Source organism: Pecten maximus, chromosome 10 (assembly GCF_902652985.1).
Source record: "Pecten maximus chromosome 10, xPecMax1.1, whole genome shotgun sequence".
In the NCBI taxonomy this organism is placed as follows: domain Eukaryota; kingdom Metazoa; phylum Mollusca; class Bivalvia; order Pectinida; family Pectinidae; genus Pecten; species Pecten maximus.
In genome coordinates this window covers 37,455,776-37,483,229 of record NC_047024.1, presented here as the reverse complement: position 1 = coordinate 37,483,229, position 27,454 = coordinate 37,455,776, and the positions used below count along the sequence as shown (strand labels likewise).

At 35.3% G+C, this 27,454-nt stretch overlaps 2 protein-coding genes across 2 annotated transcripts in view; one reads left to right on the top strand and one right to left on the bottom strand.

Moving 5' to 3' along the window:
• Positions 1-27,454, bottom strand: part of LOC117335916 (soluble guanylate cyclase 88E-like) — a 50,984-nt gene that overhangs the window by 1,818 nt on the left and 21,712 nt on the right. Inside the window, exons 5-9 of the mRNA XM_033896197.1 lie at positions 27,029-27,158; positions 24,870-25,016; positions 23,113-23,259; positions 22,503-22,772; positions 22,137-22,226 (exon numbers count right to left, since the gene is read on the bottom strand). Of these exons, the coding sequence (XP_033752088.1) occupies positions 22,137-22,226; positions 22,503-22,772; positions 23,113-23,259; positions 24,870-25,016; positions 27,029-27,158 (784 nt within the window). The remainder of the gene's footprint in view (positions 1-22,136; positions 22,227-22,502; positions 22,773-23,112; positions 23,260-24,869; positions 25,017-27,028; positions 27,159-27,454) is intronic.
• Positions 4,564-19,404, top strand: LOC117335917 (microfibril-associated glycoprotein 4-like). The gene is made up of 4 exons (XM_033896198.1): positions 4,564-4,682; positions 14,062-14,274; positions 16,163-16,275; positions 16,596-19,404. The coding sequence occupies exons 2-4, from the start codon at positions 14,066-14,068 to the stop codon at positions 17,429-17,431; spliced, it is 1,158 nt and encodes a 385-aa protein (XP_033752089.1). The 5' UTR covers positions 4,564-4,682; positions 14,062-14,065; the 3' UTR covers positions 17,432-19,404.

The window sequence follows — 27,454 nt, the reverse complement described above, 5'->3', positions numbered from 1 at the left end:
TTTAAATAATCTTACATTTGTTAGCAAATATACTGTGATCTACAACAAATGATAAAATGTTACTCATAGCATCAAACTTGTCTATGACATTGGGTTGTTTTTATACAGTAAAACCTGTCTAACCAGACACCCCAGGGGCCTGGAAAAGACAGTTCTCTCACCGGACACCCCAGGGGCCTGGAAAAGACAGTTCTCTCACCAGACACCACAGGGGCCTGGAAAAGACAGTTCTCTCACCGGACACCACAGGGGCCTGGAAACGACAGTTCTCTCACCAGACACCACAGGGGCCTGGAAAAGACAGTTTTGATAAGATAGTGTGACAGGATAACTGATGATAGCTTTAAGAACATATCTCTGATCCATTTTCTCCCTCATACTATCTCGGTCTTAGTTTTACTTTAGTTTCAACAACAAACCTTTCTATAATCTTGGCTACTGTGATTATTTTCAATTGTTTAAAAGTAGAATTTAAGTGATGAATTAGAATTGAATTTATTGTGGATAAGCTTGTCTATACAGGAACCCACCTATATCAACTTTTCTATACAGGAACCCAACCTATAAAATAACTTTTCTATAAAGGAACCCCACCTATAATAACTTTTTTTATACAGGAACCCAATCTATAATAATTTTTCTATACAGGAACCCAACCTATATTTTCTTTTCTATACAGGAACCCAACCTATATTAACTTTTCTATACAGGAACCCCACCTCTAATAACTTTTCTATACAGGAACCCCACCTATATTAACTTTTCTATACCCCACCTATAATAACTTTTCTATACGGGAAGGGGGCCGCAGTGACCAAGTGGTTAAGGTGTCCCTGACACTTTATCACTAGCCCTCCACGTCTGGGTTGCGAGTTTGAAAGCTACGTGGGGCAGTTGCCAGGTACTGACGGTAGGCTGGTGGTTTTCTTCAGGTACTCCAGCTTTCCTCAACCTCCAAAACCTGGTACGTCCTTAAATGACCCTGGTTGTTAATAGGATGTTAAACAAAACAAACCAAACTTTACAGGACCCCCACCTATAATAACTTTTCTATACAGGAACACCACCTATAATAACTTTTCTATATAGGAACCCCACCTAAAATAAACTTTTCTATACAGGAACCCCACCTATAATAACTTTTCTATACAGGAACCCAATCTATAATAATTTTTCTATACAGGAACCCAACCTATATTTTCTTTTCTATACAGGAACCCAACCTATATTAACTTTTCTATACAGGAACCCCACCTCTAATAACTTTTCTATACAGGAACCCCACCTATATTAACTTTTCTATACCCCACCTATAATAACTTTTCTATACGGGAAGGGGGCCGCAGTGACCAAGTGGTTAAGGTGTCCCTGACACTTTATCACTAGCCCTCCACGTCTGGGTTGCGAGTTTGAAAGCTACGTGGGGCAGTTGCCAGGTACTGACGGTAGGCTGGTGGTTTTCTTCAGGTACTCCAGCTTTCCTCAACCTCCAAAACCTGGTACGTCCTTAAATGACCCTGGTTGTTAATAGGATGTTAAACAAAACAAACCAAACTTTACAGGACCCCCACCTATAATAACTTTTCTATACAGGAACACCACCTATAATAACTTTTCTATATAGGAACCCCACCTAAAATAAACTTTTCTATACAGGAACCCCACCTATAATAACTTTTCTATACAGGAACCCAACCTATAATAACCTTTCTATACAGGAACCCCGCCTAGCTTTAATAACTTTTCTATACAGGAATCCAACCTGTAATAACTTTTCTATACAGGAACCCTGCCTAGCTTTAATAACTTTTCTATACAGGAACCCCACCTATAATAACTTTTCTATACAGGAACCATTAACCTATATTAACTTTCCATATTTTCAGTCTGTCCTTGACCTCTAGCCTGTCAAGTTGATATGGCAGTATCAGGTCGACTACAAGGGTAAAGTTTTTAATTGTTATATACAGGTTCGAAGTTTTTTTTTATTAATTATTGCGAAATTGGTTTGCATAATATCAGTGCACTTCCATCATGACTTCAGATAGAGTTTAACTAAAGACCATATGTATATATACAAACAACATGAAACAGCTTGCGGCCCAATCTTTTAAAACCTAATTAATTCAAGCAGGATACATATATAAACAAAATCAATAACATTGCCAGCTTACACCAATTAGGAATCATGGTGTATTGAAGCTCCTAGGAATTGGTGCAAATCACAAACCCATGGCCATATATAATTCTATACATGTAGTGCATGCACATATAATGGACGCTGGGTTGAGAATCCATGCCTATTTGACTGAAGCCATTAGGGACCAGGTGGCTTATATGATGTCTGTCTACTCCTCCTGAATTTAGCCTGCTAGGAAATGTCTCTAACCACCAAAGAACAAAATGCATCATTTTACAGTAACAGAGAATTTGTGTCCCAATCAGTTACATAAAAGGCAGAACCAAAATGTTGAAAGGGATTAGGTTTTTATCTTTGACTTATCCTCAAGGACAGATGAAAAGATTTTGAACAAAGGCTCAGAACATCTCTGCTAACCTTGCAAATCCAATATCAAAATTGGCCTTCACTGGGATCAGAGGTGTCAGCTAGGACAAAATGGGAAATTTATATATAGCTAATATCTTACAAGAGTCCCAAAAGGCATGTATTTCTCAGCAAATTATACATTGAAAACTTTATTGAATAGATTTAATTCATGTGAATCTGAAAGTTGATTAGGTCATTGATATGAAAGTCAAACTAATACCTCTTCTTTTCCATACTTATTACATGTCCTGTACCCTAATACTAGAATTCTGGTTTTCAAAAACAATTATATGAAGATTTTAGCACATTTGAGCCCTGTGACCTTGTATGTAGGTCAAGGCCATTCATTTGAACAAATGATTCTAGTCAATTATGACCCTAGGCTTGGGCCTTTTAGAAATTGTTTAAAAGAAAAAGTTGACACTGTATCAATACAGGGCTCAAAGTGGATATTATTACCAGGTGGCCTATTTGGCTACCAAGTCATAAAATCTAGGGGCCAATTGGAGAAATTTGTTGCCTGGCCTAGTTGTCTTAAATTTGGAAGAAAAAAAAAAAATTCTTTGCATCAGTATAACATCTCTGTAACTTTTTTCATTGTTAACGTCATTTAACATTGACTGCATCCTAGGCTTTGAAAGATTAACCAAATCACAAATTTACACGATTTCTTAAGTGGCAATACAGGCGCCTTATAGGTCAATAACTGGTCGCCAATGGTGAATTTAAGGCACCATGGCCACTAAAATAGGCACTACTTTGAGCCCTGCGATACTAAAGATGCACCATGGCATAAGTTCACAAGTGCATCAGGCAATGTAGGCTTGAAACATACTCCTTCTCTTTGAAAATTATTGCAGTTTGAGGACCAGAAAAAAAACTCTATAAAGAAAAATCGGCTGAATTATTTTGGCAGGAAAGAGTTGAGGCCTAAAATAAGAGAATCAAAATTCTGACTTTTCATAAACCATACTTATTGAAAATATATAAAGAGAATTTGACTACATCTGCATGGTTATTATCCATGGGCCATCACAATGTTCCAGATCTAACACTCCTAAATACCGGGCCAGTACACACATTTCTGACATTTTGTAAATAAACTATGATGTGAAATAATCTAATAAAAACAATCTCTTACTCCATAACCAGCCTAATACTGCGCATATTGAATAATATCTTAAGACTTTCATCTTATTTTTCCAAAGAACCTGAAGAAAAGTAACTGCGTTCATAATGACATAGTAACACAATGTATGGTTAGCTTAGTTTGATAATCTTGGGGTATTTTTCTTGTAAATCTTTACATTTGATTAAAAACTGTGAAGAAAAATCATCTTTCGTTATCATCAAAATTGATAGTTTTCATAATAAAAAGACCTGTTATTTCATATGACTTGAACAAAATCATTTTTTAAGACATTTCCCAATCTTATCACCAAGCTTGAAAAATCTCATTCATGCGACCATGTTTACTGTTTATATTATTCAAGTATGGGAAAAAAAAGCAACAAGTTGACTGGGTATCAAGTATCAACATTAGCTGCCTTTACATTCCCATAATATGGCACAGCAGGCAGAATCTAAAAACTCCAGCAGCTGACGATAAAGAAAAGTAGAATAATTTATAGTGTGTACAGAGAGGGGAGCCAGGCAGTAACTCATAGCTAAAACAGAGCAGTATATCTAAAACACATGTTTATCTAATAAAATCATTAATTGACTCAGCAACATTGGTGGTGCATTGGTGGTCAAAATGGATATAGAATTTCATTGGAAACCTAAAAAAAGTTCCTCAGAGGCCCATTCAGGGAGAACCATTCAAATTTTTCTACACCCATGTTTTAACATGTTCCATACTGACTAAGGAAACAACTTGTAATTAGCTGAATCTTACAAACTAACAAGTTTTAATTTTAATTTCATAAATTAATCATTGCGAAGAACAGCATGTTGATGTTAAAATGTGTTCAGACTAATGGAGGAGCCCTCGGTAGGACCCCGGAGATTGTAAGACTTCCTTCTAATTTGTTTCTGTGAACAATGTTTGTGCTAAGGAACGTTGCCGTGACAATGGACTGGGATCTACAACACCTTGACGTCTAACTATAGCTACTAAACATTCCAAAATAAGGTGAGTGTATGTCAGTCAAAAAACAGTGGAAGTCATTGTGACAGATGCATCAAGTATCATATACCACTGACAAAAAATATATTGCTCATGATTTTTACATATAGTCAACACTAGCTGTGTTTGAATTTAGATTGAAAAACTTGCTACAAAGACAAAATAAAAACAAAAGAACACTCTAATAATGACTAAAAATCATACTGTATCTAAATATTATATGATAATTTCTTTCTTAAATCTATATTAGACACGATATAAAGATTATATGCTGTCTAACAGATTAATACAGAGCTTCAAAAATAGCTTTAACCTAACCAGAAATAACAGATTAAAACAACAGAACAGAACTACCAGTAGATATGTAGAACTAAATACCATCAAAGTATGTAACACACATGAATTTTAAAACATCTTGTGGAGAGCATACATACATAATACCTGTGATAGATTTACACACTGAACTATGATTTGACATCAGTGATAGATTTTGTACAAAAAGGAAATTCAATTCAATGAATTTTAACAACTAGACATCTGTGATGGATTGATACAACTGAACTATAATTTGACATCTGTAAATATTTTTTTTCTACAAAGAAGCCATAAAATCCAATGGCTAAAAACAACTAGACACCTGTGATGGAGTTAAACATTTTTAAGACACCTGCAATTGATTTATACAATTAGACACCTGTGATGGATTATACACTAAGACACCTGTGATGGATTTGTATAATTAGACACATGTGATGCATTTATACAATTAGATACCTGTGGTGGATTCATATAATTAGACACCTGTGATGGATTTGTATAATTAGACACCTGTGATGGATTTATACACCAAGACACCTGTGATGGATTTATACAACTTGATACATGTGAAGGATGTATGCAATGATATGTTAGTGCTGGATTTATGAATCAATTTTGTGATAAACACATTTGATGGATTTTATAACTATATACAGAAATTTATAAAATCATATAATGGATTTATATAAAAAGACACATGAGATGGAATCATATAATTATATGCATATGATGGATTTATATAAAAAGACTCATGTGATGGATTTATGGAAGACACATATGATGGATTTATATAAAAAGACACGTGATGGATTTATGTAAGACACATATGATGGATTTATATAACACATTAGATAGAATTCTATAATTACATACCTGTGACAGATTTATAAAGTTAGATACCAGCTGTGATGGAGTAATTTGACACATGTGGTAGATTCACATGTACAGGATCAAATATATGTGAAGGATTTATCTGATTAGGCACATTTGATGGATTTATCTAATAAGACATCTGTGATGGGTTTGTATAATAAGACATCTGTGATGGGTTAGTATAATAAGACATCTGTGATGGGTTAGTATAATAAGACATATGTGATGGGTTTGTATAATAAGACATCTGTGATGGGTTAGTATAATAAGACATCTGTGATGGGTTTATATAATAAGACATCTGTGATGGGTTAGTATAATCAGACATCTGTGATGGGTTTGTATAATAAGACATCTGTGATCGGTTAGTATAATAAGACATCTGTGATGGGTTAGTATAATAAGACATCTGTGATGGGTTTGTATAATAAGACATCTCTGATAGGTTTATATAATAAGACATATGTGATGTGTTTATATGATAAGACATCAGTGATGTGTTTATATAATAAGACATATGTGATGGGTTTATATAATAAGACATCTGTGATGGGTAAGTGTAATACGATATCTCTGATGGATTTATATAATAAGATGTGTAATAGGTTTGTATTATAAGACACATATGGTTGGTTTATTTATGTACCTTATGTATCAAGTTCAGACTTATATAATATATCACATCAGCAGACATATATCACCTCAGTAACACTAACTGAATCATGTTCATATGTTCAGACTTGTATTACCTTAGTAAAACTGCAACTGAATCATGTTAAGACTTACATCACCTCAATTAAAATGTACAACATGTTCAGACTTACATCACCCCAGTACAACTCTAACACAATCATGTTCAGACTTACATCACCTCAGTAAAACTTCAACAGAATCATGTTCAGGCTTACATCACCTGAGAATAATATCAACAGAATCATGTTCAGACTTACATCACCTCAGTAAAACTCCAACAGAATCATGTTCAGGCTTACATCACCTCAGTAAAACTTCAACAGAATCATGTTCAGACTTACATCACCTCAGTAAAACTCTTAAAGAATCATGTTCAGGCTTACATCACCCCAGTAAAACTCTAACACAATCATGTTCAGACTTACATCACCTCAGTAAAACTTCAACAGAATCATGTTCAGACTTACATCACCTCAGTAAAATTCAACAGAATCATGTTCAGACTTACATCACCTCAGTAAAACTCTAACAGAATCATGTTCAGGCTTACATCACCTCAGTAAAACTCTTAAAGAATCATGTTCAGGCTTACATCACCTCAGTAAAACTTCAACAGAATCATGTTCAGACTTACATCACCTCAGTAAAACTCTTAAAGAATCATGTTCAGACTTACATCACCTCAGTAAAACTTCAACAGAATCATGTTCAGGCTTACATCACCTCAGTAAAACTCTAACAGAATCATGTTCAGACTTACATCACCTCAGTAAAACTCTAACTGAATCATGTTCAGACTAACATCACCTAAGTAAAACTCTAACTTAATCTTGTTCAGACTTACATCACCTCAGTAAAACTCTAACAGAATCATGTTCAGACTTACATCACCTCAGTAAAATTCTTACAGAATCATGTTTAGACTTACACCACCTCAGTAAAACTTTTACAGAATCATGTTCAGGCTTACATCACCTCAGTAAAACTCTAACTGAATCTTGTTCAGACTTACATCACCTCAGTAAAATTCCAACAGAATCATGTTTAGACTTACATCACCTCAGTAAAACTCTAGCTGAATCTTGTTCAGGACTTACATCACCTCAGTAAAACTCTAACTTAATCTTGTTCAGACTTACATCACCTAAGTAAAACTCTAACAGAATCATGTTCAGGCTTACATCACCTCAGTAAAACTCTTACAGAATCAAGTTTACACTTACATCACCTCAGTAAAACTCTAACACAATCATGTTCAGACTTACATCACCTAAGTAAAACTCTAACACAATCATGTTCAGACTTACACCACCTCAGTAAAACTTTTACAGAATCATGTTCAGACTTACATCACATCAGTAAAACTCTAACAGAATCATATTCAGACTTACACCACCTCAGTAAAACTTTTACAGAATCATGTTCAGACTTACATCACATCAGTAAAACTCTAACAGAATCATGTTTAGACTTACACCACCTCAGTAAAACTTTTACAGAATCATGTTCAGGCTTACATCACCTCAGTAAAACTCTAACACAATCATGTTCACACTTACATCACCTCAGTAAAACTCTTACTGAATCTTATTTAGGCTTACATCACCTCAGTAAAACTCTAACACAATCATGTTCACACTTACATCACCTCAGTAAAACTCTAACTGATTCATGTTCAGACTTACATCACATCAGTAAAACTCTTACAGAATCATGTTCAGGCTTACATCACCTCAGTAAAACTCTAACACAATCATGTTCACACTTACATCACCTCAGTAAAACTCTAACACAATCATGTTCAGACTTACATCACCTTATTAAAACTCTAACTGAATCTTGTTCAGACTTACATCACCTCAGTAAAATTCCAACAGAATCATGTTTAGACTTACATCACCTCAGTAAAACTCTAGCTGAATCTTGTTCAGACTTACATCACCTCAGTAAAATTCCAACAGAATCATGTTTAGACTTACATCACCTCAGTAAAACTCTAGCTGAATCTTGTTCAGACTTACATCACCTCAGTAAAATTCCAACAGAATCATGTTTAGACTTACACCACCTCAGTAAAACTTTAGCTGAATCATGTTCAAACTTACATCACCTCAGTAAAATTCCAACAGAATCATGTTTAGACTTACATCACCTCAGTAAAACTCTTACAAAATCATGTTCAGACTTACATCACCTCAGTAAAACTTCAACAGAATCATGTTCAGACTTACATCACCTCAGTAAAATTCCAACAGAATCATGTTTAGACTTACATCACCTCAGTAAAACTCTTACAGAATCATGTTCAGACTTACATCACCTAAGTAAAACTTCAACAGAATCATGTTCAGACTTACATCACCTCAGTAAAACTCTAACAGAATCATGTTCAGGCTTACATCACCTCAGTAAAACTCTTAACAGAATCATGTTCAGGCTTACATCACCTCAGTAAAACTTCAACAGAATCATGTTCAGACTTACATCACCTCAGTAAAACTCTAACAGAATCATGTTCAGGCTTACATCACCTCAGTAAAACTCTAACAGAATCATGTTCAGACTTACATCACCTCAGTAAAATTCTTACAGAATCATGTTTAGACTTACATCACCTCAGTAAAACTCTTACAGAATCATGTTCAGACTTACATCACATCAGTAAAACTCTAACAGAATCATGTTTCAGACTTACATCACCTCAGTAAAACTCTTACAGAATCATGTTCAGACTTACATCACCTCAGTAAAACTCTAACAGAATCATGTTTAGACTTACACCACCTCAGTAAAACTTTTACAGAATCATGTTCAGACTTACATCACCTCAGTAAAACTCTAACAGAATCATGTTCAGACTTACATCACATCAGTAAAACTCTAACAGAATCATGTTTAGACTTACACCACCTCAGTAAAACTTTTACAGAATCATGTTCAGACTTACATCACATCAGTAAAACTCTAACAGAATCATGTTTAGACTTACACCACCTCAGTAAAACTTTTACAGAATCATGTTCAGGCTTACATCACCTCAGTAAAACTCTAACAGAATCATGTTCAGACTTACATCACCTCAGTAAAACTCTAACACAATCATGTTCAGGCTTACATCACCTCAGTAAAACATCTAACAGAATCATGTTCAGGCTTACATCACATCAGTAAAACTCTAACTGATTCATGTTCAGACTTACATCACATCAGTAAAACTCTTACAGAATCATGTTCAGGCTTACATCACCTCAGTAAAACTCTAACACAATCATGTTCACACTTACATCACCTCAGTAAAACTCTAACACAATCATGTTCAGACTTACATCACCTTATTAAAACTCTAACTGAATCTTGTTCAGACTTACATCACCTCAGTAAAATTCCAACAGAATCATGTTTAGACTTACATCACCTCAGTAAAACTCTAGCTGAATCTTGTTCAGACTTACATCACCTCAGTAAAATTCCAACAGAATCATGTTTAGACTTACATCACCTCAGTAAAACTCTTAAAGAATCATGTTCAGGCTTACATCACCTCAGTAAAACTCTTAAAGAATCATGTTCAGGCTTACATCACCTCAGTAAAACTCTAACAGAATCATGTTCAGACTTACATCACCTCAGTAAAACTCTTACTGAATCTTATTTAGGCTTACATCACCTCAGTAAAACTCTAACACAATCATGTTCACACTTACATCACCTCAGTAAAACTCTAACAGAATCATGTTCAGGCTTACATCACCTCAGTAAAACTCTAACTGATTCATGTTCAGACTTACATCACATCAGTAAAACTCTTACAGAATCATGTTCAGGCTTACATCACCTCAGTAAAACTCTAACACAATCATGTTCACACTTACATCACCTCAGTAAAACTCTAACACAATCATGTTCAGACTTACATCACCTTAGTAAAACTCTAACTGAATCATGTTCAGACTTACATCACCTCAGTAAAATTCCAACAGAATCATGTTTAGACTTACATCACCTCAGTAAAACTCTAGCTGAATCTTGTTCAGACTTACATCACCTCAGTAAAATTCCAACAGAATCATGTTTAGACTTACATCACCTCAGTAAAACTCTAGCTGAATCTTGTTCAGACTTACATCACCTCAGTAAAATTCCAACAGAATCATGTTTAGACTTACACCACCTCAGTAAAACTTTAGCTGAATCATGTTCAAACTTACATCACCTCAGTAAAATTCCAACAGAATCATGTTTAGACTTACATAACCTCAGTAAAACTCTTACAAAATCATGTTCAGACTTACATCACCTCAGTAAAACTTCAACAGAATCATGTTCAGACTTACATCACCTCAGTAAAATTCCAACAGAATCATGTTTAGACTTACATCACCTCAGTAAAACTCTTACAGAATCATGTTCAGACTTACATCACCTAAGTAAAACTTCAACAGAATCATGTTCAGACTTACACCACCTCAGTAAAACTCTAACAGAATCATGTTCAGGCTTACATCACCTCAGTAAAACTCTTAAAGAATCATGTTCAGGCTTACATCACCTCAGTAAAACTTCAACAGAATCATATTCAGGCTTACATCACCTCAGTAAAACTCTAACACAATCATGTTCAGGCTTACATCACCTCAGTAAAATTCTTACAGAATCATGTTTAGACTTACACCACCTCAGTAAAACTTTTACAGAATCATGTTCAGACTTACATCACCTCAGTAAAACTCTAACAGAATCATGTTTAGACTTACACCACCAAAGTAAAACTTTTACAGAATCATGTTCAGACTTACATCACCTAAGTAAAACTCTAACAGAATCATGTTCAGACTTACATCACCTAAGTAAAACTCTAACTTAATCTTGTTCAGACTTACATCACCTCAGTAAAACTCTTAACAGAATCATGTTCAGACTTACATCACCTCAGTAAAATTCTTACAGAATCATGTTTAGACTTACACCACCTCAGTAAAACTTTTACAGAATCATGTTCAGGCTTACATCACCTCAGTAAAACTCTAACAGAATCATGTTCAGACTTACATCACCTCAGTAAAACTCTAACACAATCATGTTCAGACTTACATCACCTCAGTAAAACTCTAGCTGAATCATGTTCAAACTTACATCACCTCAGTAAAACTTCAACAGAATCATGTTCAGACTTACATCACCTCAGTAAAACTCTAACAGAATCATGTTCAGACTTACATCACCTCAGTAAAACTCTAACACAATCATGTTTAGATTTACATCACCTCAGTAAAACTTTTACAGAATCATGTTCAGGCTTACATCACCTCAGTAAAACTCTAACAGAATCATGTTTAGACTTACATCACCTCAGTAAAACTCTTACAGAATCAAGTTTACACTTACATCACCTCAGTAAAACTCTAACAGAATCATGTTCAGACTTACATCACCTCAGTAAAACTTTTACAGAATCATGTTCAGGCTTACATCACCTCAGTAAAACTCTAACAGAATCATGTTCAGACTTACATCACCTCAGTAAAACTCTTACTGAATCATGTTCAGACTTACATCACCTCAGTAAAACTCTAACTTAATCTTGTTCAGACTTACATCACCTCAGTAAAACTCTAACAGAATCATGTTCAGACTTACATCACCTCAGTAAAACTCTAACAGAATCATGTTCAGACTTACATCACCTCAGTAAAACTCTTAACAGAATCATGTTCAGACTTACATCACCTCAGTAAAACTCTTACAGAATCATGTTTAGACTTACATCACCTCAGTAAAACTTTACAGAATCATGTTCAGACTTACATCACCTCAGTAAAACTCTTAACAGAATCATGTTCAGGCTTACATCACCTCAGTAAAACTCTAACAGAATCATGTTCAGACTTACATCACATCAGTAAAACTCTAACAGAATCATGTTTAGATCGACTTACACCACCTCAGTAAAACTCTAACAGAATCATGTTCAGACTTACATCACCTCAGTAAAACTCTAGCTGAATCATGTTCAGACTTACATCACCTCAGTAAAATTCCAACAGAATCATGTTTAGACTTACATCACATCAGTAAAACTCTTACAGAATCATGTTTAGATCGACTTACACCACCTCAGTAAAACTTTTACAGAATCATGTTCAGACTTACATCACCTCAGTAAAACTCTAACAGAATCATGTTTAGACTTACATCACCTCAGTAAAACTCTAACAGAATCATGTTCAGACTTACATCACCTCAGTAAAATTCCAACAGAATCATGTTTAGACTTACATCACCTCAGTAAAACTCTAGCTGAATCATTGTTCAGACTTACATCACCTCAGTAAAATTCCAACAGAATCATGTTTAGACTTACATCACCTCAGTAAAACTCTAGCTGAATCATGTTCAGACTTACATCACCTCAGTAAAATTCCAACAGAATCATGTTTAGACTTACATCACCTCAGTAAAACTCTTACAGAATCATGTTCAGACTTACATCACCTAAGTAAAACTTCAACAGAATCATGTTCAGACTTACATCACCTCAGTAAAACTCTAACAGAATCATGTTTAGATCGACTTACACCACCTCAGTAAAACTTTTACAGAATCATGTTCAGGCTTACATCACCTCAGTAAAACTCTAACAGAATCATGTTTAGACTTACATCACCTCAGTAAAACTCTAGCTGAATCTTGTTCAGACTTACATCACCTCAGTAAAATTCCAACAGAATCATGTTTAGACTTACATCACCTCAGTAAAACTCTAGCTGAATCTTGTTCAGACTTACATCACCTCAGTAAAATTCCAACAGAATCATGTTTAGACTTACATCACCTCAGTAAAACTCTAGCTGAATCATGTTCAAACTTACATCACCTCAGTAAAATTCCAACAGAATCATGTTTAGACTTACATCACCTCAGTAAAACTCTTACAGAATCATGTTCAGACTTACATCACCTAAGTAAAACTTCAACAGAATCATGTTCAGACTTACATCACCTCAGTAAAACTCCAACAGAATCATGTTTAGACTTACATCACCTCAGTAAAACTCTTACAGAATCATGTTCAGACTTACATCACCTCAGTAAAACTCTGAATCATGTGTGTTGGATATAATGTATATCTCCTTAGTTAAACAGTATGTATTTGATATTGATAAATGATAAATACTGACAACAACCAAAACTCTCCAAAATCAACACTAGAAATGCAGTAACAGAAACAGCTAGGTGTGATAGAAATATTTTCCTTCTTTCTGATGATTTAAAATCATATTTCCTTAATAAATCACATCTTCACAAAGTGTCAATCATCATCACAAACAGGTTTGTTTTATATTTTTCATACTACACTTGTATACCTGATACTATATTGCTTGCATGCATAAAAAGTTCATAATTTGTGCTATATGTGAAATTATCATGAATAGTTTTCTTGTTGACATATGATATATTATGACATTACAAAAAAATTTTAAAGGTAAGAAATATGTTTTAGTACGATGGGAGCTGTTTTGGTAGCACTAGCATGGGCCTGTATCCTAGGTATGGTGACAACACAATACGATGGCAGTATCTGTCAGTCCATGGACTACCGAGCCCTCACTAGAGAGCTGCAGAACGAACACCAGTGTATGATTCTGGAGAAATTGCAGCGGGACTTTGAGGCAGATAAAAATTCAAGGGAGGGCCTCCTCAACGACCTTGTACGGTAAGCATCACTATACATCGTGTTTGAATGCTAATCAATATATAAGAGTTAAATAACCCTCCTAACTCCAACAAATTAAAATTAAAATCAGTCCAACCACTCAGAAATATATACAGTATTAGTAATACATATTTAACATCCCTCTAAACCCAGTATGATTTAACTAATAAATGCCGCTCAGATCATGCATCAAATACCCTGCAAAACTGAAATAAGTTAAAAAAAACTTTTAGCTTATTAGATTCATATCTCTACCTGAAATAAGTAAATTAGATATTGAGAACTACATGTAATGCATAAGGACACTTAATTGCACATATTTTTATAATACAATTTACATGTATATACAGGTCTACATCAAATGCAGAGTGGAGGTCACTACATGTATATGGTTTTATGAACTTGAAAAAATATAATACCAAGGTCAATATCATTTTTCAGATCCATTTATGGACATATAACCATTCAGTATCTCCTAATATCAATATAATATAAATGGAACAAATAAAAACAGATACGGTTAAGGTTTTACATGTCACTGTAGAAATTTCTTCAAAAGTCAAAAGTCCCTGTAGATTAGGAATTTGTGACAAGTCCCTGTGGATTAGGAATTTGTGACAAGTCCCTGTAGGTTAGGAATTTGTGACAAGTCCCTGTGGATTAGGAATTAGTGACAAGTCCCTGTGGATTAGGAATTTGTGACAAGTCCCTGTAGGTTAGGAATTTGTGACAAGTCCCTGTGGATTAGGAATTAATGACAAGTCCCTGTGGATTGGGAATCAATGACAAGTCCCTGTAGGTTAGGAATTAGTGACAAGTCCCTGTAGGTTAGGAATTAGTGACAAGTCCCTGTAGATTAGGAATTAGTGACAAGTCCCTGTAGGTTAGGAATTAGTGACAAGTCCCTGTAGATTAGGAATTTGTGACAAGTCCCTGTTGATTAGGAATTTGTGACAAGTCCCTGTAGGTTAGGAATTAGTGACAAGTCCCTGTGGATTAGGAATTAGTGACAAGTCCCTGTGGATTAGGAATTAGTGACAAGTCCCTTGAGGTTAGGAATTTGTGACAAGTCCCTGTGGATTAGGAATTAATGACAAGTCCCTGTGGATTGGGAATCAATGACAAGTCCCTGTAGGTTAGGAATTAGTGACAAGTCCCTGTAGTTTAGGAATTAGTGACAAGTCCCTGTAGATTAGGAATTAGTGACAAGTCCCTGTAGGTTAGGAATTAGTGACAAGTCCCTGTAGATTAGGAATTTGTGACAAGTCCCTGTGGATTAGGAATTAATGACAAGTCCCTGTAGGTTAGGAATTTGTGACAAGTCCCTGTAGGTTAGGAATTAGTGACAAGCCCCTGTAGATTAGGAATTTGTGACAAGTCCCTGTAGGTTAGGAATTAGTGACAAGTCCCTGTAGATTAGGAATTAGTGACAAGTCCCTGTAGATTAGGAATTTGTGACAAGTCCCTGTAGGTTAGGAATTTGTGACAAGTCCCTGTAGGTTAGGAATTAGTGACAAGCCCCTGTAGATTAGGAATTTGTGACAAGTCCCTGTAGGTTAGGAATTAGTGACAAGTCCCTGTAGATTAGGAATTAGTGACAAGTCCCTGTAGATTAGGAATTTGTGACAAGTCCCTGTAGGTTAGGAATTTGTGACAAGTCCCTGTAGATTAGGAATTAGTGACAAGTCCCTGTAGGTTAGGAATTTGTGACAAGTCCCTGTAGATTAGGAATTAGTGACAAGTCCCTGTAGGTTAGGAATTTGTGACAAGTCCCTGTGGATTAAGAGTTAGTGACAAGTCCCTGTGGATTAGGAATTAGCAGTATGTCCCTGTCGATTGTTCTGAAAGCAGTTTTTCAAAATAAACATATATCATTTGTGTTCCACAGGAGAATAGACAAGCTCAGCAAAAAGATCTCGAAACTCAAAAAGTCAAAGGAAGATGGCAAAGAAAAACCATTGAAATATTCCCCAGCACTAAAGGGTGTTCCACTGATTAGGGGTGAGATTTGTTTAGAGTCTCAAAGTGTTCAGAGATGTTGAATATCTAATTTGTTAATACATACAGGTGCCTTATTATAGTGTTATCTAACATGAGCTCATTTTACTTTTTATTTAATTGCTAGTCTGAAGAAGACTTTATTAGAATAACTGACTTTTAACAATGTTGCTGGAAAATTAAAACATATAACAGACATCTTCAAGGATGAAAACATATTAAAATGGCCTTGAATTAAATATAAAGGTTAATAGTTATACTTTTTGATATCTGTATTTCCACATAAATGATACATTGCTGTAAAAATAATGTTGTATTTGTAGACTGCCATGAGCTAATAATGAATGGTATCACAGTTAGCGGAGTGTACTCGGTTAAAATGCCACTGGGCCGAATCGTCAATGTTTGGTGTGACATGGATACAGACAATGGTGGCTGGACAGTCATCCAGCGTCGTATGGATGGCAGTGTTAACTTCACTCGGATGTGGAACGACTATACTTTCGGATTCGGCAATGCTAACTCTGAGTACTGGATAGGAAATGAGAATCTGTATCAGATGACCACTTATTATAACTACACCATGAGAATTGACATGTATGGCTGGGAAAATGATCACGCTTATGCTGAGTATGGGATATTTTTTATTTCTTCCGAACAGAACGGTTTTCAACTGAACATCGGAAATTACCGAGGCACAGCTGGTGATTCTCTTAACTATCATAATGACATGAAATTCACCACCATTGACAAGGACAATGACAAATGGTTCCTCAACTGTGCCGCTAAAGATGGTGCTGGATGGTGGTACAGGAATTGTGGGTATTCATCACTCAATGGTCTCTATATCCCTGGGGGCAACAAGACCATTACACCCGACGGAATCATCAAGGGAATAATATGGTTTCACTGGAAATGGCTTTATAACTACTCCTTACGGAAAACAGAAATTAAGATTAAACCCTCACTTGCTGTAAAGATCGAACGTGAGCTCTTCACAGACCTTGACGACACACCATCGACCGTAGAAACGCCTCATACAGAGGTAGGAATAGATGATACTGAGGAAGAGGAGATTGAAGAGGAGACTGATGAGGAAGATTTTGATGAAGGTTTTGAGGAAGGTTTTGAAGAAAACATTGAAACTCAAGGGGGATAACTTACACATACTTGCACAGGCCAAAAGGACATCGTGATTGCAATTTTTAAAGAGATAAAGATGTGTCAGAATGTATTTTGGTGTGATCCCAATCTGGAAAATAGTTGTCTTTGTTTTCATCTTACTATTACAGATATTCTCAAATCTTCCCTTTCAAACTTTACTGTGATATTAAAAAAACAATTATGCATTATAATATGTCTCGACTGTCCCCACTTTATCAGTGTGTGTTAAGCAAGCTTCAAGATAATTAAATATTCTTTTCTTTATTCTTTTTTTTTTTGTTTTTTTTTTTTTTTTGCAAAAAAAATGGTTGTGAAAATATTGATGCAATGAAAATTTCATTGCAAATTAGAAAAAAAAAATTCATCTCAATATGGCAAGCCTGTCCCAAAAAAAGCATTCTTCCCAAGAAATGAGAAGAAAACATGTCTGATATCCTACAGATCCTGTTTAAATTTGACTATATTCTATTTTTTAAAATCATTTGGAGGAGCAATATAGATTATGTATAAGAGGTTTTGAATCCCAAATTACCCCCCCCCCCCCCCCCCCCCCCCCCAAAAAAAAAAAACAAAAAAAAAAAAAAAAAAAAAAAACTATTAACTTGAGATATAAACAACAAAGAAACACTTTTAATGATTTGGTAAGTATAACACTGGTCTGAGCTAAATGCAAAACATTAAAAGTCTTGTTTCCAAGCATCCCTAATTTCCAGAGTCATAGATTCCACAAATGATGAGTGTTGTGATGTTCACTTTGTCTAATTGTATACCAAGTTCAGTTATAGTCAAACATATACATTTGTATTGTTGATTGATGGAACAAAGAAGAAGAAGCAATGTTCATGTCAATTGTATACAGTATATGTATTGCATCAGATATAAATATACAAATGAAACAGAAATTGATATTTCAGTTAAATGGATGACTGGGAAATTAAATGCTGTTTGAGATATAAATCAAACCAAATACCCAACTGTTCATAGTTAGTATCCAATTTAAGTTATAATATTCTGACACAACCACTTATCAAACATAATCAAATTGAAATTATCACAAAATACCTTCATCAAAACTACATAATACCAAAAATATCAAAGTTTTAGTGCTTGAGTACTTTCAGTATTTTGATTCTGTTATGAAAGCCAGGGCAGAATAATTCAGAATAAAAATAAATTATGATAATAATAGAACTCTCATATTTGAATTTTCTTTTTCTCTTCAATCTCAAAATTTCATTAAAATAAATTTCATTCAGATTATATAACTTAATACATTCTTTTCTTTGAAGCAATTAATAATGTAAAAATGTAATTAGAAAAAGATGTGTGAAGTTATGTAATTAACGATAGAAAATTTTACAGAAATAAGAATACAAAAAATAAATATGTAGTGTAGAAGGTATACTGAAATGAAGATTCCATAGAAACAATCATATTAATCAACAGTAATTTGATCTAATATGATTACAATTAAAAAAAAAAAAAAATAAGAATGGTAAAGTTTAAGTACGGATGCAGCTAGCCTTTCAATGTAATTAAGATTGAACACATTAATACTCATAGCTTATTTACTACATGTCAACGGTACTTTGGCTACATGTACTGTACATCATTTGATGCAAGGGAGGTAACTCTGTGATTATTACTACATCTTTTAAAGGTGTTAAAATTTTCATTATTTTATACCAGTATATAGCATATTTAATTGATTTTAATATTTTTTTTAAACAAATTTTGATGAGTCTGACATTCTCTTTATCATACACTTTTTACACATCATAAAATTATGTCAGATAACACATATTTAATGTTTAGATTTTAACTATTTTGCAAGAATCCAAGAAAAAAGTCACCAAATTTGTCTTTGCTGTAAATTCATGATGTGATATTGTATTGTTTATTGTTGATAAGTATTACCATATATAAATCTCCTAAAGCTTCTAATGTATAAAATGTAAATAAAGCTGTGTGTTTTAATCTTATATTCTTATACTTTAGTTAATTACCTATGATGACATTTATGTGTACAGATGGGTACTTTAGACAAAAAAGGTTTGTTATTTCACCTTCTGTCTTTAGAAAGAAGGACCAAATAATTATATGGAGATAACTGATGTGTGAAAAGAAAATATCTATTCTACGTACGGGTGTGTCTAATAGATTGCTTTGACAGCCAATCATACCCATGCAATGACGACTATTTGACATTTGTTCACAGAAGAAAAATGGCTGGATTTCATATAAAACATTTCAATCTATCCAAACAATCACAGCATATTAACTCATGGTGACTGTAAATTGGAACAAGAGTAATCAGTATTTAGTGGAAGATAAAGGGACATAACTCGATATGATTACGAAAACAGAAGATCAATGGGGCTAGGTTGAGGATAGTGCTGATTGTGGAATGATAATGGGGGACACAAAGATCAATAAGGAGCTGAATAAAGGGACATAACTGATGGCTGAATATTGAAACAAGAAGGTAAATTGGGGCAGGATAAAGGGGCGTAACTGATTATGGCTAGATATTGGGACAAGAAGGTAAATAAGGTGCTGGATAAAGGGACATAACTTATGATGGCTTAATGTTGGGACAAAAAAGGTAAATGGATGCTGGAGAAATGGACATATCTGATGGCTATATATTGAAACAAGATGGTAAATTGGGGCTGGATAAAGGGACATAACTGATGGCTTGATATCGGGACGAAAAATGTAAATGAAGGCTGGACAATGGGACATAACTGATGGTTGGATATTTGGACAAGAAGGTAATGGGGGCTGGATAAAGGGACATAATGGGGGTTTGATAAGGGACAAAACTAGAGGGGCAAGAAGATTGTATAGATTGATCAACTAATCCAGAATCGTCTGGATAATTTTTGCATACATTACCAAGGATTAACATGATTGTGTGCTTTTATTTATTTTTAACTGCCTGTATATTGTTTTAATTTTGCCTCCAAATTTTTACCATCACTTATAACAACTTTGCCTTTATCAAATAACGAATCTTACAGATCAATGATTTAATTACGGTTCATGACAACTCAGCTGTGGTATAGAATTTATATGACTGGACAAACAAAAATGAAAAAAAAATGTCTAAGGAGCGTGCATAGCCATCTCAACCTTCTGACCTCAAAATGGTAAATTTCTTATTTCTGTTAAACCAGTGGAAACAAAACTAACATCTGGTTACAGATGAGATAGGCCAGCATTTGTATGTTAACTGTTTCACTGTTGATCAATCTAAACCCTATACTTACATCCTGTTTCCTTTGGACCGTGTCCAGGAAGAGTCACTGCACCTTTACTGATATTAATCAGAATCTGTATGACCCATAGATATGTTCTACAGTGAACTTAATCAAAATCCTTCCATGAACATATTGGAAGTAGTTGATTCCCACCATCCTGTCCCTATAGGAGGACTATAATCCATACCATTTGTTTGAAACAGGCAATTGTTTGAGTTATTGCTGAATAAAATGATCCTGTCACCTAGTTGGACACCAAAGGCCCTATGAACTAATCTAGATATTCAGGGTATATACAAATTAAGCTAAAAATCAAGTCCTTGGATTATTCCATGTAGAATCACAAAAGAGTTCCCCACTTTGAGCTATATATAAAGGGTGCCTCTGAGAACCCTATTACCGTTACCATGACAAAAAAAAAAACCTGAATTGTGTCCCCTTTATCATCAATGTCCTGCTAGTCAAAGTTTTGTGTTAAAAAAGCAAAGGGCTCACCTGACAACAACCGATTGGAACAATTTGAATTTGCTCCCTTATTAATTTAATGCTAATCCTACAATGACTGTCCTTCTTTAGATCAATTTTGTAATTTTCCATTGTTTCAACCAAAAGACATGGTCTCAAAAAAACCTCAATTTGACATTGACAGTACCTATGGATACCAAAAAAAACTCATCTTAACATTGATAGTACCACAGGACATCAAAACACCTCACCTTGACATTGATAGTACCCCTGGACATCAAAAAACCTCACCTTATCATTGATAGTACTCCTGGATAACAAAACACCTCACCTTGACATTGAAAGTACCCCTTGATACCAAAAACCTTACCTTGACATTGATAGTACCCCTGGACATCAAAAAACCTCACCTTATCATTGATAGTACTCCTGGATACCAAAAACCCTCACCTTGACATTGATAGTACCCCTGGATACCAAAAACCCTCACCTTGACATTGATATTACCCCTGGACATCAAAAAACCTGACCTTGACATTGATAGTACCCCTTGACATGAAAAAACCTTCACCTTGACATTGATAGTATCCCTGGACATAAAACAACTACACCTTGACATTGATAGTACCCCTGGACACAAAAAACCTCACCTTGACATTGATGGTACCCCTGGACATCTAAAAACCTCACCTTGACAATGAGCGTACCCCTGGATACCAAAAACCCTCACCTTGACATTGATGGTACCCCTGGATACCAAAAACCCTCACCTTGGCATTGATGGTATCCCTGGACATAAAAAAACTACACCTTGACATTGATAGTACCCCTGGACACAAAAACCCTCATCTTGACATTGATGGTACCCCTGGACACCAAACAAACCTCACCTTGACATTGATGGTACCCCTGGACACCAAACAAACCTCACCTTGACATTGATGGTACCCCTGGACACCAAACAAACCTCACCTTGACATTGATGGTACCCCTGGACACCATGATGTAGCTGCTCCCTATCAGGTGTTGATGACACTGTTCACTCAGGTGTATTTTTCCTGGCTGCAGTTTAACAAAAATATCCTGGAGTCAATATTTCCTCCTATTAAGAAAACATTCCTTATATGCATAAAAAAAGGATACCTATACATATCAATCTATAATCTACCTGTCCTGAGATAAAACAACACCCTATGACTTTTCAGAAATATTTTAAACATGTCCAGACATCCGGAGATGTCAGGAAAAGTCATAGAGGTAAACTGAATATATTTTAGATCATACAATTTCTTATCATTTGACAGACAAAAACATCCTGCTGTTACATGATCCACTCACCTTGCCATGAGATTGCATACGAGAAGCTGTGTTCACAGTGTCCCCAAACAGGCAGTACTGCGGCATTCGGCGACCTATGACCCCACCCACTACCCCACCAGTATGCATGCCCAATCGAAACTGGAGACTTTTTCCGGTGGTTGGGTCATGGAGTTCATTAGAAAGTTGAAGCAAATCTAGAGCCAGGCCTGCCACCTGGTGGGCATGATTGGGACGTCTGTCAGGAACGCCGCCTGCAACCATATACACCGCATCTCCCAATGTCTCAACCTCCAAAATAAAAACAAAATGCTATATAATGCATCTTAATTCCAATCTCTTAATCTCTAAAATATTAAAACGAAAAGGTTATATAGACATACATCTTAGTTCTCAACTCCCAACCTCCAAAATAGATAAAGAAGTATTACATATACAGTGTACATCTTGATTCTCATTTCTTCACCTCCAAAATAAATTACAAAATGTTTGATATACAGTAGACATCTTAAATCTCAACTCCTAACCTCCAAAATAATGGAAAAAGAAAGAAGTAAATTTATTAATTAAAATAACAGTTCAAGGGAGATAACTCATAGTTACGTGCACTTCATTTATGCAAGACCTTTACCTTGAAACAACCATGTTTGTCCACCACATTATCAAACACAGTGAAGATGTTGTTGATACACTGGACAATCTGCAAAGGAGTCCCCCTGGCACAGATCAGATTAAAATCTACCAGGTAACTGAACAGGATTGTCACATCATCAAATACCTGTAAAATATTCACAAATTTAGGTAGTTATAACAATCTACTTATCAAGCAGATTTATTTGATCTGTAATAGGCCCCGTGGGTGACATTTAATTTTATTCAAACAAGCCCTCTGTCCAAGACTTAAACTTCACTCAAACAGGTACATGTAAAGGACAACACTAAACTTTAATAAAACAAGTCGAGGTACAACCACTTAAATTTTAATCAAACAAATCGAAGGACTAGCACTTAAACTTTAATTAAACAAATCAAGGTACCTACACTTAAACTTTAAACATACAAGTCCAGCGTCCAACATTTGAAATTCTCTCAAACAAGTCCAGGGATAAACACTTAAACTTTAATCAAACAAGCCCATGGTCCAACACTTAAATTTTACTCAAACATGTCTAGGGACAAACACTTAAACAGTACTCAAACAGGTCAAAGGACAACACTTTATCTTCACTTAAACAAGTTCAGGGACAACACTAAAACTTTACTCAAACAAGCCCATGGTCCAACACTTAAATTTTACTCAAACATGTCTAGGGGCAAACACTTAAACAGTACTCAAACAGGTCAAAGGACAACACTTTATCTTTAATTAAACAAGTTCAGGGACAACACTAAAACTTTACTCAAACAAGTCCAAGGACAACACTTTACCTAAACAGGTCCAGTGACAATCACTTAAATTTTACTCAAACATGTCCAGTGACAAACACTTAAACTTTACTCAAACAGGTCCAGGGACAAACACCTAAACTTTACTCAAACAGGTCCAGAGACAACACTTAGACTTTACCTAAACAGGTCCAGGGACAACACTTAAATTTTACCTAAACATGTCCAGTGACAAACACTTAAACTTTACTCAAACAGGTCCAGGGACAAACACCTAAACTTTACTCAAACAGGTCCAGAGACAACACTTAGACTTTACCTAAACTGGTCCAGAGACAACACTTAGACTTTACCTAAACTGGTCCAGAGACAACACTTAAATTTTACTCAAACAATTCCAGTGACAATCACTTAAAGTTTACTCAAACAGGTCCTGGGACTTAACACCTAAGTTCAGGGACAACACTAAAACTTTACTCAAACAAGTCCAAGGACAACACTTTACCTAAACAGGTCCAGTGACAATCACTTAAATTTTACTCAAACAGGTCCAGGGACAAACACCTAAACATTACTCAAACAGGTCCAGAGACAACACTTAGACTTTACCTAAACAGGTCCAGGGACAACACTTAAATTTTACCTAAACATGTCCAGTGACAAACACTTAAACTTTACTCAAACAGGTCCAGGGACAAACACCTAAACTTTACTCAAACAGGTCCAGAGACAACACTTAGACTTTACCTAAACTGGTCCAGAGACAACACTTAAATTTTACTCAAACAATTCCAGTGACAATCACTTAAAGTTTACTCAAACAGGTCCAGGAACTAACACTTAAACTTTACTCAAACAGGTCCTGGGACAAAACAAACACTTATACTTTATTCATAATTCATAAACTATGAAAATTACCATTGCTCACTTTTTTATAGATTGTATAATGACCTGAGGGAAAACTTTTCTGGGAGGGTTACCATGTAATTTTTATATACGTACCTGACAGGTTTTGATGGGGTCAACGCCTTCTTTGAGGTCCTTGGCGATGGTCTCCGGTATCATATTGTACAGAAGCATGTTACTATTGTGCTGCCAATCATCCAATTCTCTCATTGTCTCCGAAATCTTCTCACTCTGTTTCACTTGCTGTGATGGTTATAAATAAATATTGTATAGAAATCATATATATATACTGTACATTAATGGACAATTCATATAGAAATATAGCCTTCTTGACAAATTATACAGATTCATGGGTAATTGCTTTAGATTAATGGACAAGATATGAAGATTAATGGACAAATTATGAAGATTTATGGCAAATCAAAGAGACATCTTGACAAATTATGCTGATCTATTGGAAAACAATAATGGACAAATAAAGACTTTTGGACAATTATACAGATCAATGAATATATCATACTTACATATTGACACATTATACAGATTTATGGAGAAATTATGTAGACTTTTAGACATATTTTCCTATTATATAGATTTCTAAAGATATGCTCCATCAGTCATTTTAACCTAATGACATGTGCCCTTTATATAGAACATATCTAATGACATGTGCCCTTTGTCTAGGACATACCTAATGACATGTGTCCTTTGTCTAGGACATACCTAATGACATGTGTCCTTTGTCTAGGACATACCTAATGACATGTGTCCTTTGTCTAGGACATACCTAATGACATGTGCCCTTTATCTAGGACATACCTAATGACATGTGCCCTTTATATAGGACATATCTAATGACATGTGCCCTTTATATAGGACATATCTAATGACATGTGCCCTATGTCAAGGACATATTTAATGACATGTGCCCTTTATATAGGACATATCTAATGACATGTGCCCTTTATATAGGACATATCTAATGACATGTGCCCTTTATATAGGACATATTTAATGACATGTGCCCTATGTCAAGGACATATTTAATGACATGTGCCCTTTATATAGGACATATCTAATGACATGTGCCCTTTGTATAGGACATATACCTAATGACATGTGCCCTATGTCTAGGACATACCTAATGACATGTGACCTTTGTCTAGGACATACCTAATGACATGTGTCCTTTGTCTAGGACATATTTAATGACATGTGACCTTTGTCTAGGACGTACCTAATGACATGTGCCCTTTGTCTAGGACATATCTAATGTCATGTGCCCTTTGTCTAGGACATACCTAATGACATGTGTCCTTTGTCTAGGACATACCTAATGACATGTGTCCTTTATATAGACATGTGCCCTTTATATAGGACATACCTAATGACATGTGCCCTTTATATAGGACATACCTAATGACATGTGCCCTTTATATAGGAGATTACCTAATGACATGTGTCCTTTGTCTAGGACATTTCTAATGACATGTGCCCTTTGTCAAGGACATACCTAATGACATGTGACCTTTGTCTAGGACATACCTAATGACATGTGTCCTTTGTCTAGGACATAATTAATGACATGTGTCCTTTGTCTAGGATATACCTAATGACATGTGTCCTTTGTCTAGGACATATCTAATGTCATGTGCCCTTTGTGTAGGACATACCTAATGACATGTGTCCTTTGTCTAGGACATACCTAATGACATGTGTCCTTTGTCTAGGACATATTTAATGACATGTGCCCTATGTCAAGGACATATTTAATGACATTTGCCCTTTATATAGGACATACCTAATGACATGTGTCCTTTGTGTAGGACATACCTAATGACATGTGTCCTTTGTGTAGGACATATCTAATGACATGTGCCCTTTATCTAGGACATATCTAATGACACATGCTCTTTGTATAGGATATATATCTAATGACATGTGTCCTTTGTGTAGGATATACATCTAATGACATGTGCCCTTTATATAGGACATACATAATCACTGCTATGTTGACCCCACTCAGGTAGTTAACAGTGTATATGTATTGTAAAGTTCACAGCCTTAACAGAGGATCGAAAGACTCTGGGTAAGCATTGTAACTGCAGCCTTAAGTGTTTTCTGGGAAAGAGATGGTTAGTCTCAATCTTTTTAAGCAGCATTGCCCTGAACTGTTAACTGTTATTCTAGACTAAAGAATCAACAGAAAATGATTTTGCCTTGATTTGACCCTGACCCCATGTGACCTTACTCACCTGTTCTATAGAATACTCCAGTACTGAAGAGTGTTGCCAGCCAGTCATGACCATCTGCCGACTATTATCATACATGTTCAGGTCACTGATGTATAGTCCCATCTTCTCCAAGTCAGTTAGGCCACTGATACTGCCACAAAAACAAGTCAGTTAGGCCACTGATACTGCCACAAAAACAAGTTAGTTAGGCCACTGATACTGCCACAAAAACAAGTCAGTTAGGCCCCTTATACTGCCACAAAAACAAGTCAGTTAGGCCCCTTATACTGCCACAAAAACAAGTCAGTTAGGCCACTAATTCTGCCACAAAAAAGGTCAGTTAGGCCACTAATACTGCCACAAAAACAAGTCAGTTAGGCCACTGATACTGCCACAAAAACAAGTTGGTTAGGCCACTGATAAAACTCCATACTGCCATCAATCATA